This window comes from Mesitornis unicolor, unplaced genomic scaffold (assembly GCF_000695765.1).
Source record: "Mesitornis unicolor isolate BGI_N332 unplaced genomic scaffold, ASM69576v1 scaffold6713, whole genome shotgun sequence".
NCBI classification, from domain to species: Eukaryota; Metazoa; Chordata; class Aves; order Mesitornithiformes; family Mesitornithidae; genus Mesitornis; species Mesitornis unicolor.
In genome coordinates this window covers 836-19,349 of record NW_010172475.1, presented here as the reverse complement: position 1 = coordinate 19,349, position 18,514 = coordinate 836, and the positions used below count along the sequence as shown (strand labels likewise).

Genomic DNA, 18,514 nt, shown 5'->3' with positions numbered 1-18,514 from the left:
GACACGGTTTATGGACTATATCAAAAAGCACTCTGCTTCCGAACACTTTTGTTGATGTACTATCTGGATTTCTTATGAAGAGTTCCTTCACACAAAGGAGCTAAAGAAAGGAAACGTTCTTTTAAATAGTGTCTTTTTTTTAAGCGGCTTTTTGCTCATATAAAGCGTGAGGACTATTTGCAGCATCACAGCTGCCTTCCTTTGGACCTCTGTAAAAATGACGCAAGCAAACCTTTATCATTTCAGATTTATTCCATTAAAGCACTCGTGTTTCTTGGCACAATTCTGATTCCTATTCAGCTGCATAATTAAGGATCAGAGACATCAGGATCAAAAGAAAACCGTAAGTTTCAGTTTCTTACACCTAAAAAGAGACTCCTACCTGAAATTCAAAGAAGCCAGTTTTCAGAGCTTCCTTGAACATCATCTTCTCATAATTTTGGTCTGTCTTCATTATGCCTGCACTCATCTCACTGGGGAGGGAAGGGAAGTGTAAACACCAATACTGCATCGTCTACTCCACACAATGGCAACACTGTGCAAAACTCTGCCACCAACGTCACCAGGGCAGCACCACCACACAACCTATTCTGTACTGAGTTTTACCGAATTCCTCAATTTGCAGGGAAAAAAACCCCAACTGCTGTATCTTTAGCCACTGTACAGTACCTGGCAAAGACTCTGTCATTGAAGGTGTTGGCAGGGCCGCTTCTTAGACTGTCTCTGTTTGCAATCATCTCCTTCACCCACTCCACCCACGTGTAGAGACGAAGAATACCGGCATCTGCCATGGCTTCCACAAAGTTGGCATCCTCAACAGTGTCTCCAGCATCAGCCAAGGCCAAACGCATGCCTGAAAGAAACCGGATCAGTGACCGTGGCTGGCATGCAATTAGCTGGTAGGGATCAACGCAGGGAATCAAAACGGATTACAACTAACTTTTGTTACGAGTTAATGGAATGCAAAGTGAATTACAAACTGTCTGGCCAATAGAGATGTCTCCAAGGACACCCTTTACCCAGGAGAGGTACGCTGCCCTCCTTAGGGGGGAAACCAGACAGACACCAGGGACCAGGGTGTCCCAAAAAAACAAGAGCATGCAAGGAGGAGCAAGGGCGTGCATGTATGCACCCAGTATACACCTTATGTTCTGGTCTCCTAAGCGAACGTGGAAGGATGAAACAGGCACCCTCCTGTGGGAGATCAACAGCAGGAGCAGCTCTTGGCTGAAACGGGTGCTGTGCTAACACACAGCCCAGTTTTCTAAACAGAGTTCAGCTTTTCAAACAAAACCAGGTGGCAAGCAGCAGGTTTACTGCAATTCATCACTGCAATAAACCCGCTGCTCCTTTGAGAGCAACGCACTAATTTTAGTCTTCTTGGCGTAACTGAAAACCAGATGCAGGGCGGAACGTACTCACCATCTGCAGAAAACTTGCCAATGGCTTGAGCTAGGGTGAGAAAGTTGCCTGTAGACTTCGACATCTGAAAGAAACAGAGGAGTCTTTGTTTTCCCACACCTCCTTTTCGCTGTTGGACAGGTGAGACAGATGCCACGAGGGTTTGGGCAAACCACTGAGGAAGGGTTTTCTCATGAGTCACAGCAAAAGCAATTTGGTGCATCTGAACCAGCCCTCACGGTAAAAGCAGAGCACCCTCTGCAAGCTCTCATCCAGCTCCTGATGCTGAGCTTGTCTGGAGACCCGCACCAGTCCTCACTGCCGAGGTGCACACAGCGCGGCTGCAGCGTTTGGTGCCAGCCAGACTTGGGAAAACAGGACAACTGCCACCAAAATTTAGTACCAGAAATTACCTAACTCATACGTGAATACTAATCCAAAATTTCAGCTCAACCTGCACTGATTTTTCAAGAACTCTGGTGGGGTTTTTTGCTTCCCATCAGACAGTGCACAAGGTCTAATTCCTAGGTTCAGGCACTTTTCAATTCAATTAAATTCAGCTTCAGAACTTGAACACGTTAGCAAATTATTGGCACAAGATTTTTCCTCTCACTGCAGCAACTCCAATGCTTAACAAAGGCAAAATTTAGTAAAAGAGTTGTTCTATATTACTGTAACACTTAATGGAAATGCACTGAGATCTTTCCTAAACTGGTGAAGCCATACAAGAGCTAACCTCAGAAAAGCGTTGGAATTGGAGGAAAGGCAGGTCTTTACCTCTGCTGAATCCAAACCTGGAGGGCACCAATGAAGAAACTAGAGTTTTCACCGTTTCCTCTTAAATTCTGAGAAGGATTTTCCCAGTCTGGTTGGCAAGTGCCTATTTTGACAACCACAAAAGCCGCTCATAGCCAAAAGCTCACCGTACCTTTTCGGAATTGAGGAGGAGGTGTCCGTTTGCTCTCACACCTAACGGCCATTTTTCTCTGAAGACAAGATACAAAGCATTCGTTAAATACATTTTCTCTTTTTAAAAGAAAAAGCACAAACATTTTACATTCCAGTTCAGGATGAACACCTCACGTGGACTCTTCAAATAAAATACCTAGGAGGTATCTTAATAAAAAAACAAGGGGTGTCTGTGAAGATGGAAAGAACTACAATGTAAGGGTTAGGAGTTATCACTGCTGAAATGCAAAGCAGGGAGCATTGCATCTACAATTGCACCTCATTTACCCACCTCCTATTCAGCTACATTTAACATAAAGGCCAGCGATTGGCATTGCCCAACAGCACCTGATAGAGACAAGTCCCAGGTGGGACACACATCCTCTAAAGAAGCACCAAGCCAAGGTCCTGTTTAATTAGGACATACAAATCATTAGCCGACTGGAACTGCCAAGACAACTCTGCTCCACGCTAGAATGGCAGAGTTTAGAACAAACAGGACTTCCTCGAGTCAAGCAGAAGTCACAGCATGCGGCTGGAGTTCAGCTTTGCTTTACACAATGCTTTAGAATTTGTATGTAGGAATCCTGCACCTTAAAAGCATTAAAGGAAGAACAGGGGAAATACTGAAGAGCCTTCAATTTCAGCAACTGCTATAGACAAGTGTCACAAAAGCTGCAATATGAAAGAACACATTTTCAACCCAATTCTGAACATCGTGCAAGCCAAAGAAGCCACTGGCAAATGTGCCAGAACCACAAACTCTCCCACACGCCTGTTTTGCGTGGTGTCCACGCTCACCTTTGATCTGCCCACATAGCCACGTGGTTGTAGATGTAGTACGACAGGTGATTTGGAACCAGATCTTTGCCAGAAACTCGGAGATCCACGGGATACCAAAATTCAAACTCCTCCTTCAGCTTGTCCAACTTCTCCTTCGCAATCTCTGTTTTAGGAAACGGAGCTGCCTTGAAGAAGATGTAATCCCACACTTCTTTGCTCATCTGATGCGCCCTGCACAGAATTAGTCCCACATTGAGATGGCAGGAACAGTTCCTCTCGCACTCCGCAGCGTTTTGAGTGAGACAGCTTGAAGCTGCTGATTCACGACGACTCCATTTGATCAGCAAACACAGGCAAAGCGTGCACAGGTACTTTTGTGTAAGATCTGATGAGCGAGCCCAGCATCCCAAAACGAGGACTCAGAGCTGCTCAAGCCACGCTCTGCTTAAAACACCCTTTGCTATTTCCCAATAAAGCAAGAAGACCGCCCTAAAGACAAAGTAATTAATAACTAAAGCGTAACCTCGATGTCCTCAAAACCTGATTATTTCTTCTCCAAATGCCACTGCCCACCCCAGCACCATTTGTGACCTTAAACGAATACTGGAAGCCTATTACCAGTACCTAAATTCCTCTGCCCTCCCTTCACTGGGCCATACATTAAAAAAATATATAACCTTCCTGTTTCTACAGGTTTTTATTGCTTAAGAGTTTCCCTGGAGTCAACCAGATACTACCTGCACACATTTCAAATTAAATAATTTCAGATCAGTTCACCATTTGTTAGCATCTACTAAGGTGCTTTGACCTGTGTTATGCAGAGGGGAAAAGCATTCTGGGTCTAAAGTACCTCCAGTACACATTAAACATCAAATGATGGCTGATACCACCGGTCTAGAATAAATCTCACACGCACCAGTCTGCTGGTTTAGCTCTGGCAGTTTTTGTTCTAGGCTTTAAATCACTGTTGTGTGACTGAGCCTCTGTGGCTGTGCCAAAGATCGCTGCCACCAAACGGTGACTGACACGACGCACCATAAATCCCTTCCTACTTTACCCCACAGAATAAGTCTTGGTAAGAAGTGTTTGCTAACACTGTAAGAAAGAGGTTATCTACTCACATACAAGTACACTCTAATCATACATACTTCATTACACCAAATCTGTAATTCAGTGCTCAGGATGCTCACTTCAAAGCCTGTTTCCAGACATGACTGGTATGCAGGTGGCCTCTGTAATTAGAGGCTTGAGCCAAAATTAAAACCTTGCCAAGTCTGTCAGAACTATTTCTGTTCGTAAGAATCTTCACTTTGGAAATGGCTTTCAGATTAGCTACAGCACTGAATACGGCAAGTTCCAGTCCCAACGTGTAAACTACTCCAGAAAATAATTCCCAAGACACGCAGAAGAGACCAAGATTCAAGGCAAGACTGGCAGTGGTTTTTACAACTCCAGGTGAGCTGTACCATCTCTGATCTCCACCACTGGAAGCTCACAGCCACTCCAACCAAGAGGCCACAGAGCAGCCTTAGGAGGTATTTTGGTACAAATACTTTCTCCCTCTTACTTTGCAGGTCTCCACACTCAAGCTGTGGATAAGAGATGGTTCTAAGCTTTTTGGAGAGTTACCAACTCTTAACACAGTGACAAAGCCAGGTGCCACTCCTGCCCACTTTGTACACTGAAGCACACAAATGTTTATAGTTACAAAGCAGTCTCAACAAGCAGAGACATTGCAGCAGCCACTGAAACCAACCACTCAGAACCAGCTGGCAAGGACCACTTCAAGGCAAGTCAAACAAGTACTAAAAATGTGATTTACTCTGCAAACGGTTCTGCTTTCAGGGACATTCCTCCTATCTCTTTCCTTATTTCCCTTCTCCAGATTAGCTGTAACTGAGCTGACAGCAGGTTAAGTTCTAACAGTGAAACTTTTTAAATACAAAAGCAAGTCTTTGTCAAGAACAACTCAGGAGATAAGCACACCGAGTTAAACAGGAGAATGTAACGATTCACTCCCCTTACCTGATGCCCAGAGGAGACTCTCCCTGGCCCCTCAGGTTACCCCCCTGCAGCAGATGAGCCACTGTGTAGTAGGCCATGTAGATGGTGGAGTCGGAGAGAGACTCGATCAGCCACCGCTCGTCCCACGGTAAGCGGGTGCCTAGGAGAGACGGGAGCCAGGTGTCAGGTACAGGCAGCAGCACCCCACTAAACCACGGCACTCGCACGTACATGAGCGGTTTAGTGCTTTCAGTGGAACACATATATATCAATATACATATACACAAACACAAATACAGATATGCACAACTACTCAGGCTTTTAAAAATCCTTTTTCTACAAACTAAACACATGCATTTGAAAATGTTATTAAAGTACTTGCTACTTTTGTAGCCAGCTTCTTAACACAACCATCAAACAAATTTCAGCTCACGATGGTTTGCTGCATATTATAATGTAGTTATAACAGCTGCCCTATACCATAGGCTACACAAGGCGAGGGGTAGTTAGAATATTAGGAGTACACCCAAGAAATTGGATTACTTCCTTCTTCTGAGGTCCCTTCCAAATCAGCAGCCCGGGCAAAAAGCTGCAGAGATTCTGCACAGGATCACTGTAGTAATGCAAAAATAAAATTACCCTCGGCCACAGGCGTTTTCAAGAAAGGGTGCTTCCTCTGGGAGACCGGGTCAAGATGTACCTTGGAGAAATCTGTGCTACGTTTACCTACACCATTTTGGATCCTAGATAGCCCTTCAGCCTTCCAGATGAAGGGACGAGCACCATCCTTGTGAAGCACTGAGTGAGGAAGGGAGTGTTTTGCCTACCTAAGCCATATGTCCTGGAACATGCATGCTCTTGTAGCCAATCTAATGTAGCTTCAAAATTCTTCCTAGTCTCTTCACAAAACCTGTAAGAAATAAGCTATTACTAATTGCTCCTCTCAGCCCCCAGCAGCAGCAGCAGCAAATGATCCCTCCCTTTTACACCCGCTTTTGTAACTTACGTCTCTAGATGCTTCAAGCACTCCGACGCCTGTTTCTTCCAGTTCGCTTCACCATAATCTAAATACCTAGAGTCAGGAGAAGTTTATTGTAATAAAGCAATCTCCAAGCAGGGTATGATTTAGCAGTAGCTTTGTAACTCCAGCTTTACTTCACGTACCACTGATCACAGAGGGCCACGACACATTCATCAGCAGACCTCGACATAACTTGTTTCTCAGGTTCCATGTAAATCTTGGCTTCATCCTAGGAGTTGGAAGGGCAATAAAAGCTAAGATTGAAGTACTCAGCAAAGTCTTGAAAATCATCACATCTCACTAAAAAGCATTGTCTCCATTCTAATTTGTTTTACAGCATTTAAGCACAGCTTTCACCACGGCACAGGCTCTCCGCCTCAGTACTCACTTTAGTAAAATGAGAGCAACACCTGACTATGTATTTCTGAGGTATCAGTTCACATAATTTTGTAAAGAATGTCTCCATGCATGGCAAAAAGGAGGACAGAAGCACAAAATGCTACTCATTGACTATGTCCCTACTGATTAAAACATCTACTAGAAAACCCGAGAGGACGGTAAAGAAAAACAGAACAGAAAGCTTCAATTCTGCCTCCAGAAACCACGTACTCCAAGGCAGGATGAAGCGTTATATCATAATCTGAACATAACAATGCTGCAACAAGGGAATATCGACTACATAACTGAAGCCTTTTCTACATCCTCTCCTCACCAGAAAAATCCTATTAGAGAGACGACATGATCATTGCTCATTCAATACTCTTCCTTCTCTGCATGATAAATCCCATTTCTACGGGGTGTTTGGATATCCTTTATTGGCAGGCTTGAAAAAGACTGACAATTCGGATCTCACGCTTTTAGTCTCTTCCCAACTACATCAAAGATTAAATAAGACACCAAAATATTTCCTAGACAAGCTGATGGGATGAAGCAGGGAATAGGAGGTCTCTAACTAAACCATTCATCCCACTCAGTCCAAGAACACCAGGTTGTTCTTTTGGCAGCATTTCAGCCTCTGGAGTGACCCGCAGCACCGCTGAGGACAGAACCAGAGCAGAGAGGTCTCTGCAGCAACTCAGCTGCTGTGGAAAACACAAATGGATAATCCAAGGAAGCTGTGTGCATACGACCACATACGTTATCCACCATCATCTTCTGAATACGCTTCTTGACATCTTGAACTTTCTGTCCTTTGAATCCATCCACCAACATTACCTGTAAGAGATGGGTCACAGCAGTCAGGGGTTTTTTAAATAACAAGAAATAGGTGCAATAGCTCTTTAGATCAAGTAGCAGTTACTGCAATCTTTGACATGCAAAAAATAGGAATATTTATTTTTTTTTCATTAAATAGACAGCCATCTTTGTCCAAAATTAGTCTGTATACATGTCAGCATGCACACAGGCACTCAAACACAGCTAGACAGAAACAAGAACTGTTGCCAGCTAACAAGGAAACAGCTGAGGAATACATCACAGTGAGCGATTACACAAGCAAAGACAGGAGATTACATTTTTATTCTTTATCTCTTTTTTCCTCCTACTCAAATTCAGCAAGAAAACCCTTATCAAAATCTGTTATTACTCACTCCCTCGTAAAACGCTTTCAGGTACATTCTCTCCTTGGCCTCGGCAAGTTTCTCTCTGTCATTCTGGCTCTGGATTTTGAGCTCATCACAGATTGATGGAGCACAAAGGTTGCCATAGCCTGGGATCTCAATGATGGGCACCTGTGAATTATTAAAACAGTGTCAGATATTCAGTTCAAATTATCTCGATGTAATAAAACTTTCACAAAGATTTCTTTCCTGATTTCACTAGCTGCACTACAAGTGATGCACTGAACAAAACAGACAACTGTACTTCACCTGGTTTGCAGTCCCGAGGCTGCAACACAGACACAGATATAATAATGATCTGCCCATTAAGGCTGGAAGTTTCAACCAACCAACAAGTTATCAGTATAATGCTGAAATCCATCCTCCAAAACTGTAATTCCCACAAAAATTAATACTTTATCTCTGAAGAACAGCATCAAATAACAAATCTTGACTGTAACCCCCAACAGAACAAATGCAACAATTAGAGCAAAACGTGAAAACTTTGCTCTAAACTCTTCAGCTCTTTCAGCCAAGAAGGACTTTAAATAGAAATTCTGGAAAAGGCAGGCACAGTTCTCAGCACATTTCTCATCAGCGAATGCAGTAACGTGTACTGCAGACGGACACGTTCGGGTGTAGTTACCGGTTCAAACGGCAGGACCATTTCATCTTTGATGCCGTACTTCACCCTCAAAGCCTTTCGAAGTTAGAAGGAAAAAAAATGCATTATGGTTAGAAGAAAAATCCTCCAGATTTAAAGGTTTTTACCCATTCATAGGGTCTGTCTTGTACATAGTATTTTGCTACAAAGCAAAGTCACATCCTTGCCTTCTCACTGCTTCTCACACCTGAGTTTAATCCCCATCCCTTTTCCAGGTGATTCTTTGTCATAACTGTCCACATGTTTAAGAGGGGAAAAACCCACTATCGCTCTAGGTAACTGTTTAGACACTGATGTACTCTTGAAGCTGTAATAGCAACAGCTACTTTAACTGGTATTTGAAATTACAGAATCCCAGACCGTCAGGGACTGGAAGGGACCTCCAAAGCTCATCCAGTCCAATCCCCCTGCCGGAGCAGGAACACCCAGATGAGGTTACACAGGAAGGCGTCCAGGCGGGTTTTGAATGTCTGCAGAGAAGGAGACTCCACAACCTCTCTGGGCAGCCTGGGCCAGGGCTCTGTCACCCTCACTGAGAAGAAGTTTCTTCTCCAATTGAAGTGGAACCTCCTGTGTTCCAGTTTGTGTCCGTTACCCCTTGTCCTATCATTGTTTGTCACCAAGAAGAGCCTGGCTCCATCCTCGTGACACTCACCCTTTAAATATTTCTAAACATGAATGAGGTCTCCCCTCAGTCTCCTCTTCTGCAAACTAAAGAGCCCCAGCTCCCTCAGCCGCTCCTCAGAAGGGAGATGCTCCACTCCCTCCATCATCTTTGTAGCCCTACGCTGGACTCTCTCCAGCAGTTCCTGTCCTTCTTGACCTGAGGGGCCCAGAACTGGACACAATATTCCAGATGTGGTCTGACCAGGGCAGAGTAGAGGGGGAGGAGAACCTCCCTCGACCTAAATTCATACAGAGGTCTTAATCTCATCTCTGGAAGTGATTTCCACTACAGGAATTTGTTTCAATTTCACTGATGCTCTTCCATACCTTAACAAGCAGCAGAAGCTAAACAATTCTTGTACAAAACTCTGCTTGAAGTCTGAGAATAAACATCTGTCCCAGTCCAGCTGGTTTTAATTGTATTTATTTTTAACTACTTTGATTTCAAGTTAGAGATGGCAGAACTCCAGCTACAGGGAGTTTCATTTTCCCCACTGGATACCCACTTGTGATCCACACTACAGAAAGGACACAGACACAGAAACAATTTGGTTAACAGACTGACCTGTTTTTTTTTCAAATCTCTCAGGGCTGCAATGTCATCTGGAGAATCGGAGGGAACACTGGTTACCACTCCAGTTCCTTGACAAAGGGAGAGATACCACAGATAAAAACACAAGTCAACGTGTATTAAATGCACAGCGTGCTTCAAACAGGCTTTGGCAAGAGGTTGCTGTGAAGTTACCTTTATCTTCCTTGATCGTGAGCATGGGAAGAGCATATACGACTTTGTAGGTGGTGAGAGGTGCCGAAAGTGCAGCGCCAAGGATCTCCTGTGCAGGACAAAGGAATATCATTACAATAAACAGCACTTTTTCAGCCTCAGTAAGCTCTCCTCTCTGATATTCTTTCAATTTGCTGGTGTTCCTTACATATTACAAACAAATCAATAAAATATACATATATGTAGTTAAACAAGGAGGAAGTACATGTGAAAACCATGTGTAAACCACTTGAGACAGTATATGGTCTATTTACTGGTAGAAAAGTCAAATGTCAGATAATATAGACAAAGTAATTCGGCGAAAGCAGAACCACTGAAATGCAGAGTTGGAAAAATACAGTAAGCAGAACAGTTGGCCTCCAAATATCTGAAGCACATCAGCATCAAGACAGGAGTGAAGTGGCAGTGTCAAAAGCCAGATTAATCAAAGGCAGGAAAAGCCCATTGTCAGGACCATTTCTGCACTGACAGGAGGCAGTCTGGATGTTGCAGTTGTCTTCTACCTCTCTAATTTGCTTGAATTCACATCATCTCTACCGAGAAAGAAGCAAAACCTGTATTTACTATTTCATCCTTCAAAGCAGGATCAAGAGACATGGCAACAAGTGTTAGTGAATGGAGATCAAGTGATGTTAACAGCATGAGTACTCTGTATCAGGATGAGCAAATGCCACCAGACACTTGTTCAAAGCACACAAGTCAAGGACAGTAAATACCAAAACCTCTAACGTTCAACCACTAAGCTAAGGAAGCCTCATTCACAGAGATGTACTGGAGATCTCAGCACCAACAAAACACCTTTTTCACACAACCCTTTCTAGCTGTTACTTTTTTCCATCCCTTTCCACTCCTCGTAGAGGAGTCATCACTGCTCCCAGCATGCAGAAAAATGGTACTTAAAACCATCATGCAATGCTAAGGCAATGGCAATGCATCTGTCCACAGGCAAGGGCATCATGTTAACCTCCCAGAGGTAGCTGTAGCTCGGCTGCCAAGGAAGCTGCCTTCTGCTGGCTTTTTTAGTCACTAAGCACTCCTTTTTCTTTTTTTAAGTAGAATTCTACCATCACCTTCGTAAGTATAAGCTTCACAGGAAGAGAGAAGCCCGACCAGCAAGCTGCACGATGCTTACTTCTCCCATCAGCTCCTTGACAACAGGTACGACTCCGTTGTCCTTGGTGAAGCCCTGGTAGGACATGTTCCTGGCGGCTCTCTGGGTGCAGATGAAAATGTCCCCGTTCACAGTTTCAAAGCCGATGTACTTCATGTCTGGGCGCACCCAGCAGTTTGTCTGTCCAAACATGGTCTCTGGTCTGAGCGTAGCAGCCACCAAGAAGATATTTTTTCCTCTTAGACCACTGGCGGGGAAAAAGTATTTTATAAGTTACCAAAATCAACACATCCAGGGCAACACAGAACATGCTTTGAGGCCAATATGAACTTTTAAGCAGCATTTCCTAAGGGATGAAAGTGGGTCATTAAGCTCTCTGGTTTTCACTTTCTTGGTTTTTTGGGTTTTTTTTCTGTTGGGTTTTTTCTGTTTGTTTTTAACTCCAATTGGAGTTGCACACAGACTAGTGAATGTAGCAGCTCAAAACACAGACCAAGTCTTTGAAGTGACAGAAATAACAGGGTGAAATTAACCCTGCATTAGGCAAAACAGACTGTCCAATCTAATGGTCCCTTCTGCCCAGAAGACAAAAACAATTTGCCATTACAAACTCAAGACCTACCTCAATTTTGCAGGGTACGGCTCTAACACCTTCATTTTTATTAGCGTATATTCTTGAGGCCCAACACCCTACAATTCACACAAACAACGCAGCAATCAGTATATGACATTGACTCCAGCAGTGAAGAAAACAAATCCTGTTCTGTAGTAACCTAACCCAAATCCTATTTAAGGTATTGATGCTTTCTTCAAAGCAAATCACATCCCATTATACATGTGGCTGTTTACTAAAACACAGACTGGAGAGGGGTTATACTTCACTCCTAGGTCCAAGGCTTCACACAGCCACTATGTCAGCAACATGTAAGTCAGTAACAGCTTATTTGTTTAGTTTCAGCAGATAAGAGTGCTATGATGTAGTGATGCTGCTGGCACAAACTGCCAAATCATCACAGAAAACAGCTACAATGGCAAACACAACCCGTACCTCAAGACAAGTATTCTCTATAGGGGAGTACATCCAATTTTCACATGTACTGAGAACTGATACATCTATGTACAAAACACATTATGCTCCAAGGTACAATCTATTTTTCCATTCAGTATGTAAGATCATAAGCAATAAATAAAAATGTCAATTAAAAATACCACCTCTCCTGTTTGCCTGTCATGATCCATGCAAGGCTGCCCATCTTTTGGAGAATAAATGGTATACCTAGAAAGAGATATATTTTCATTTAGTAGCAAACAAAACAATGCGAAGATGAAGAGGAAAAAAAAATAAAGATCTTTATGAAAGACAGCTCTTAATGGTATTATCAAATTTGTGTCAATCTGTTTCCAGCAATCTCAACATCCAGTTTTCACAAGAGCTTTCAGTACGGGCCCTCTTTCACTTTGAGCTGGTATCCACAGAAAAACCAGAGCAGGAGCACAATCTCACACACTTTGCTAGCACAATAAATACATTTTGGAATGAACATTTAATGCGAGTTATAAGCACGTTCTAGAGACGTGTCATTGGGTTCCATCTGTGGTAAGGCTGAGCTTATCCATGCTCACAACCAACTCGGAGCTGAGTGGCAGGCTTACCGTTTCCCAAACTTTATCTTATTTCTTTCCTTTAACGTAAGATATTGCCATCGCACAAAGGAGTCGTAATAAGGATTAACATCTGTAGTGATGAAAGAACGCCTCCAGTCCACCTGGAAACACAGAGGAGCCTCCAGTAAGTACATACAGTAAAGAAATTCAAGGAACCTCCCAGTGGGAAAACTACTATTTTCAAAATAAAAAGAAGTTTCTCTTCAAAAAGATAATGCAAGCACCCATCACACAAAGAGTGCGTGCTTAAAAACATAACTGCGCAGTCCATGTGTGCCTGGGCTTTCAGAGCCGAGATGTCAAAGACTCAAGGCCCTGTCTGCTGACTGAATTTCACATATTTTGTAGTAGTTTTAACCAACTGCTCCAGCTACATTTCAGCACTAGCTTGTTTAATAATCTCTACCTGTCCTTATTTTTAAAAATCCGTTGTCAGCAGGACAAGTATCTCTATTCAGTATCATTATTCTTCCTAAAACTGTTGTCAATACTACAGAACAGTTATCTAATACAGGAACAAGTGAAGCTTGTGATTCCTTTATTCGAGCTTTGTCTCCAGTTGTGATCATTGCATAGGGTATAAGCTCTACATAAGAAAGCACTTAATTATCACCCAAGGCTATTAGAAGGCTAAATGAATAATTTAAAAAATACCAGAAACATCTCTAAAATAATGCTGGTATTATGCAGAAAATCTTCTCAAAGGAGAAGCAGCACATTCACAAACACAACACGAGTACGGCTGCCTGCACAAGTGGGTTTTACATTTCATCCAGTTACCTTCAGTCCCATGCTTTTCAGATCCTGGATGGCAAGGGGAGGGAAATAATCCAGCCAGTGCTCAGCTTCAGAAAAACTGACGACTTCTTCGTCAGAAAGACCCAGAGACCTCATGATGGCCCACTGGTATTTGGAGGAGCCAGCCTTGGCAGCAGCCTTACTCTGAAAGGACAACAGTCATCAGGAAAAAGCGCGTGTTCCTGCCTTCACCACAGCTTTGCCTGCTCCAGAACACTCTTCTCTGTTAATGTTACGGTTTCTATTTCCACATACACTAGATAATACAAATACTGCAGCATCCTTTCTCTAGCAGTGAAGATTTAAAACAGTTGCTGATCTACGCTATCTCCTAGCTTGTATCTGACTCTACACACGTTAACCCCCCTCTTTTCAACTATGCCGTGCTCACATCCATCCAATAGATCTGGCAAGGAAGGACCAGTTCACCGAGCTCCTGGTCAAACACATGGGTGTTTTCACCATAAACATGGAGCAGTGCTGCTCTACATCCTTGTATCAAAATCCTTTTCTGCTGTTCCTTTGCTCATATTACTTTTTGCAGCTATTGTCCTCCGAATATCTTATGTCTCTACCCAACAGCAGCTTTTACTTAGCCTATCTAGCCAGAATAGCCTAAACACCAATTTACAAGGAATAACCAGAATAGTTGCTGTATATATGTCCCCTACCGCTGAGAGAGCAAGGTTATTTGCCACAACTTGTTTTGGAATGCTTTGTGTGTGTGGTGGTGGAAATCAGAGTATTGCTCTGGATGACCTCAGTTTTCTCAGGAAACAATAAAACAGTGCAGCAGCAGCCGTTAAGGTTTCATGCATTAAAATCTTATCTCTGGAACCATGCAGTTGATTCATTTCTTTTCAAGTCTACCTTAAAAATTCCCAGCTACCTTGGAACAAACCACCTCAGTATTTGTATCACAGGTTTCTTCCATGAGTGCAAAGGAGGAAAAACCCACAATGCAAACTTTGAAGCTTTGAGAGCACAACTAGCGATCCAGCAAGTCTTTGCTTAAAGTTTACCTTTTTGCCTTTTGCTTTGTCTTTGATGACAATTTCTTCTTCTTTTTTAGCAGAATTTTCCTCCTCTTCTTCCTCCTCATCAGGAAATTCAGGTGGGCAGCCGTATAATTCCATTTCTCTCTTTAGCTTATCTGCACAGGCCTGGACAGAGTTATTGGTGGTTTGTCAGTGCCTTTCTGTAGCTGACTGAAGCAGCTGCCAAGCAGCACTTTTTACCAATAACACTCTGCATTCCACTACCATGCTTTAACCTTTTTCTGGACATTGCATTAACTTCTAGGAGATATTACAGCTTCGAGAATGCCTGCCACGGCAGGAGGAGGCTTACACTGAGGACTTTCTTGCAAATGAAAAAATACAATAGGTAAAACAATTCTAAAGCATTTGATTTTCTAGACAGTCGTAACGTATAGATCTAGCACAACACATCTTAACCACGAATTCAGCTTCCAAATCACAGTATATCGGTGATTTTTTTAATAAATTAACATGATGTCCTGGACTGACAGTAAGCAACCCTCTAAGTAGTCTTACGTATTAAAACAACTTGGAAAAAGCCCTCAGCACCTCAAACCACCTTACCTTTATAGGCATGCCGGTACAGTGCAGACCAAATGGTCCCTTTAGCCTCTGATACCCAACTGCGAACTACAGAAGGTGGAAAAACAAAACAGATGAAACAAGAACGGCACAAGGCTAAATGAGCACCCTTCTCCAAAACGTAAGTGCAATTCCTTCTTTACCGTGAAACTACTGACAGAGACACACACAGCCAACAGCACCTGGGAAGCCACTCAGAGGAAGAGAAGGTGAACCCAGATTTTGTTCTCAGGGCTGCCTCTGCCTGGCTGCAGAAGCACAAGCTTTCCCACTTTTCACGGGCTGGTTCTGACTAGAGAAGAGTGGGTGCAAAGAAGAGATGGGTTTGGTGGAACCCTATCCAGTATCTACAGCTTGTTAACATCAAGGTAATAGAGCACAGCGTTCACAGACAAATCACAAAGAGGTGATAAGATCTCCTGTCAAGTCTGTGCCATTTAGCAGCCAGACAAATGGCAGGAAGCAGCCTCTCCTAAAGATCTCAGCAAATCTGAAAGGATGAATAGGGGAAAACACCTGTAGTCTGTCTGCTATAAATAAATAAAAAGTGATCAGTGGCTTAATTAAGTTGAACCTATGAAGTAATTAACAAGGCATTCTGTTAGCTCAAAATTTAACTACAAAATGAGCATTTGTTCTAAAGTAGTATTGAAAGATATTAGCAAAGGAAAATTTTTACCTCACATTTCGACAAAGAAAACGTGTGTCCCAGGTGAAGGCGGCCGTTCATGTAGGGATAAGGGAAAGTAACAAAGTACTTTCCTTTGCTGAGGAGAAATCCAAACAATCAAAACATGCAATTAGCTTTTAAAATGACCATCAGAAGGTACACAAGTGAAACAGTTAGCTGGCACGTTCGGCCATTACCAGCCCACAGGGACATTAAAGCAGTGTTTTCCCTGACAGTAACACAAGCCTTTGATTTTCAACAACTGATGCACTAACAGATTTTATCATCCTGAATGCAAAATGCAATAGAAAAAAATCCATAGGACTGGTAACACAGAGAAACAGTTAAATAGCTGGAGCATCTTCCAAAGGTAACAAGTTATAATCCTGCTTCTGTAAATAAGTTACTGAAAAGGCCTGAAGTCATTTATTTAATCTCCCACTGCCTGGGTTCAGGTCTTCCAGTGGCACACTGTAAATAATTACTCATCCCACAGCAATACACGGTTGCACAGTGTTTTGAATGTATATGGCACTGTTGCAACTCGACCTCTCACAGCAACTGAGATCATTTCTAGATCTTTAGGACACCGAAAAGTCCACCTTTGCACTCCACCTTGTCTTTTCCCTTCAGACACCACTGCTGATGTATAAACACGCATTAACAAAGGCCAAGTCATTTGTTTGCTTGCAAAATGTTACAACTTAAGCAGCTGCCACCCGTTACACCACTTGAGTTACCATCAGGGTTTAGTTTGACTTTCCCACACAACAAATACCTAACCTCCTGCTGCCAAGGTCACTGCTTTTTGAGTCAGAGAGCCACTCACACGCCCAGCGCTGCCCCACAGGGCAGCCTCCCTCTGTCCTGCAGAGCAGAGATCTCCCTGGGCCAAGAGGAATCGCGCTCCCAAGCACGCTGAGCTCTTCCAGAGGCTCCGTCCTAAACAGGAACTCTGTCAGCCTCAGATCTGTGGGGGAATGCCACTCTTTTTAAATAACAGTTAGATTTTTTTTCCTAGGGCATCTCCTCTAGTTCAAACAGGAATTACATCAAAGAAGTTATGAACTGTGACTTTTGGAAAAGGCCACATTACAAACCATTTCTCCTGGCCCATTTTCTTTGGATAACTCTGATCTTTAATACTGACACGGTTTTTCCTGCTGCCACTTCCTAGGATTGAGTTTTGCAGCAACAGATCTCCTGCAGCAGTTCCATCGCATCACAGCAGAGCTTTACTAGCTCAAGAAAAACCACTGCAAGGAAAGCCTTTTCCTGGCACCGTGACGACGTGAGGACTGGCGGCAGAAACGTCCACACAGCATCACCAATCTCCCCCCTAGGGCAGCTTCTGGTAGTATCAGCTATTTTATAAAAATAGATAGGAGATCACAACAAAACCCTGTAATAAATACAGGGCATTTTAACTCAAAGTGTAAGAACATTGGTTTAGCAAAGGAGCTTCTTCTCTACTTATAAGGAGGTCACACTTAACACTGAAATTTCACACTAAATTGCTCCATATTGCAAAACTGACCTACTACTTTGATTTTCCATCAGACACTAAGCCTTAACCTGTAAAACAGTGAATACTTAAAAGCACAGACTGCACTTCTTTTAAGTAAAGAGTTTGACAGTGTGAGCAATCCACACCCCCACACAACAGTTTTAATTATACCTTCTAACTCTGCATCCAAATCTTCTGACCCCTTTGGGTCCTTCACTCCTCACTCAGTCCCTAACTTTGCTGGAGCTGCAGGAAACGACAGCAGTGCACACTGAAGCCCTACAACTAACAGGACAGCGGGACAAACCTCTGCAATATGGTTCATGTAGGAAAAGAAGTCCCAGACCCCATCCCAGGAACACAAGGATCACACGCCTGGCCTTCAGCCACTTCTACGCAAAGTAAAACCGGTTACCCCACACCAGGACCCGAGGTATTTGTTTAACAATTCTGTTTTCTCAGCGAAGCAGAGCAAGGACAGCCTTCCTGCAGATAAAACAGCGGTCCTTTCTTACTGGAGAGGCAAAGTCCCCCACTAGTAAGGGCTCAGGCATCACCTCGAGAAGCCTCCTCCACGTCAAAAGGTAGAAGTCACCAAGGAGAACCAGAGGGTACGGACACTCCCACGCAACGAGGAGGAGGCTTTCCTCATCCTGCTGGAGCCTGGCCAACACGCATGTACCACGCTTTGTCAGCTACAGGAATGACAACCCAACGCATAAGGGTCTCCAGATGATCCAAGAACACTATTCGTTCCAAGGAGGCCACTTTTTCCCCCCTTTGGGTTTTGAAAGAAAAAGTTTCCCTTGACAAGATGTTTCAAGCAGTTACAGAAAAAGCCTGTAAAAAAGAAAGGAATGATACCTCTTTTGGTTCTGCCTGTCTGAAGCATTAATCTCAAAGACTCGCTCATCCTCCCACTTCTGCTGAATCTCTTTTTCAATTTTCTTCAGGAAATCGACTTTTGCAGTCCCTTTACGTTCCTGCTAAACAGAAAGAGGAAGAAAAGTCTGTCTGAATGGGCTGACATTTAGGGGAGAAGTGTTAACAGAGAGCCTCTGACCAGCATTTAGTGGCCAGCCCAGCCCGAAACCACGACACAAATACAGAACTGTAACATACTACAGACCAGTCCTAAACTCCTTTCGTTACAGGCCAGCATTGCTCTGGACTCTAACAGTGCAACATAATCTCACAACAGGGCATCACCAACGTGATCAACGACTGGTCTGCAGAAATCTGTACCCTTAAGATCCAGCCTTCTGAAACAAG

The 18,514-nt window shown here is 43.3% G+C and overlaps 1 protein-coding gene across 1 annotated transcript in view; it reads right to left on the bottom strand.

Moving 5' to 3' along the window:
* The window catches only part of LARS (leucyl-tRNA synthetase), a gene marked incomplete at its 5' end in the record, with an annotated part of 25,946 nt that extends 7,721 nt beyond the window's left edge, over positions 1-18,225 (bottom strand). The window contains 23 exons of the mRNA XM_010180390.1: positions 383-473; positions 670-853; positions 1,423-1,486; positions 2,330-2,387; positions 3,151-3,363; positions 5,158-5,296; positions 5,964-6,046; positions 6,143-6,208; positions 6,301-6,386; positions 7,295-7,372; positions 7,747-7,887; positions 8,402-8,455; positions 9,651-9,727; positions 9,831-9,918; positions 11,002-11,227; positions 11,603-11,670; positions 12,193-12,256; positions 12,634-12,746; positions 13,426-13,587; positions 14,466-14,606; positions 15,048-15,113; positions 15,745-15,832; positions 18,107-18,225. Of these exons, the coding sequence (XP_010178692.1) occupies positions 383-473; positions 670-853; positions 1,423-1,486; positions 2,330-2,387; positions 3,151-3,363; positions 5,158-5,296; positions 5,964-6,046; positions 6,143-6,208; positions 6,301-6,386; positions 7,295-7,372; positions 7,747-7,887; positions 8,402-8,455; positions 9,651-9,727; positions 9,831-9,918; positions 11,002-11,227; positions 11,603-11,670; positions 12,193-12,256; positions 12,634-12,746; positions 13,426-13,587; positions 14,466-14,606; positions 15,048-15,113; positions 15,745-15,832; positions 18,107-18,225 (2,469 nt within the window). The remainder of the gene's footprint in view (positions 1-382; positions 474-669; positions 854-1,422; positions 1,487-2,329; positions 2,388-3,150; positions 3,364-5,157; positions 5,297-5,963; positions 6,047-6,142; positions 6,209-6,300; positions 6,387-7,294; positions 7,373-7,746; positions 7,888-8,401; positions 8,456-9,650; positions 9,728-9,830; positions 9,919-11,001; positions 11,228-11,602; positions 11,671-12,192; positions 12,257-12,633; positions 12,747-13,425; positions 13,588-14,465; positions 14,607-15,047; positions 15,114-15,744; positions 15,833-18,106) is intronic.
* Positions 18,226-18,514: the final 289 nt, after the last annotated feature.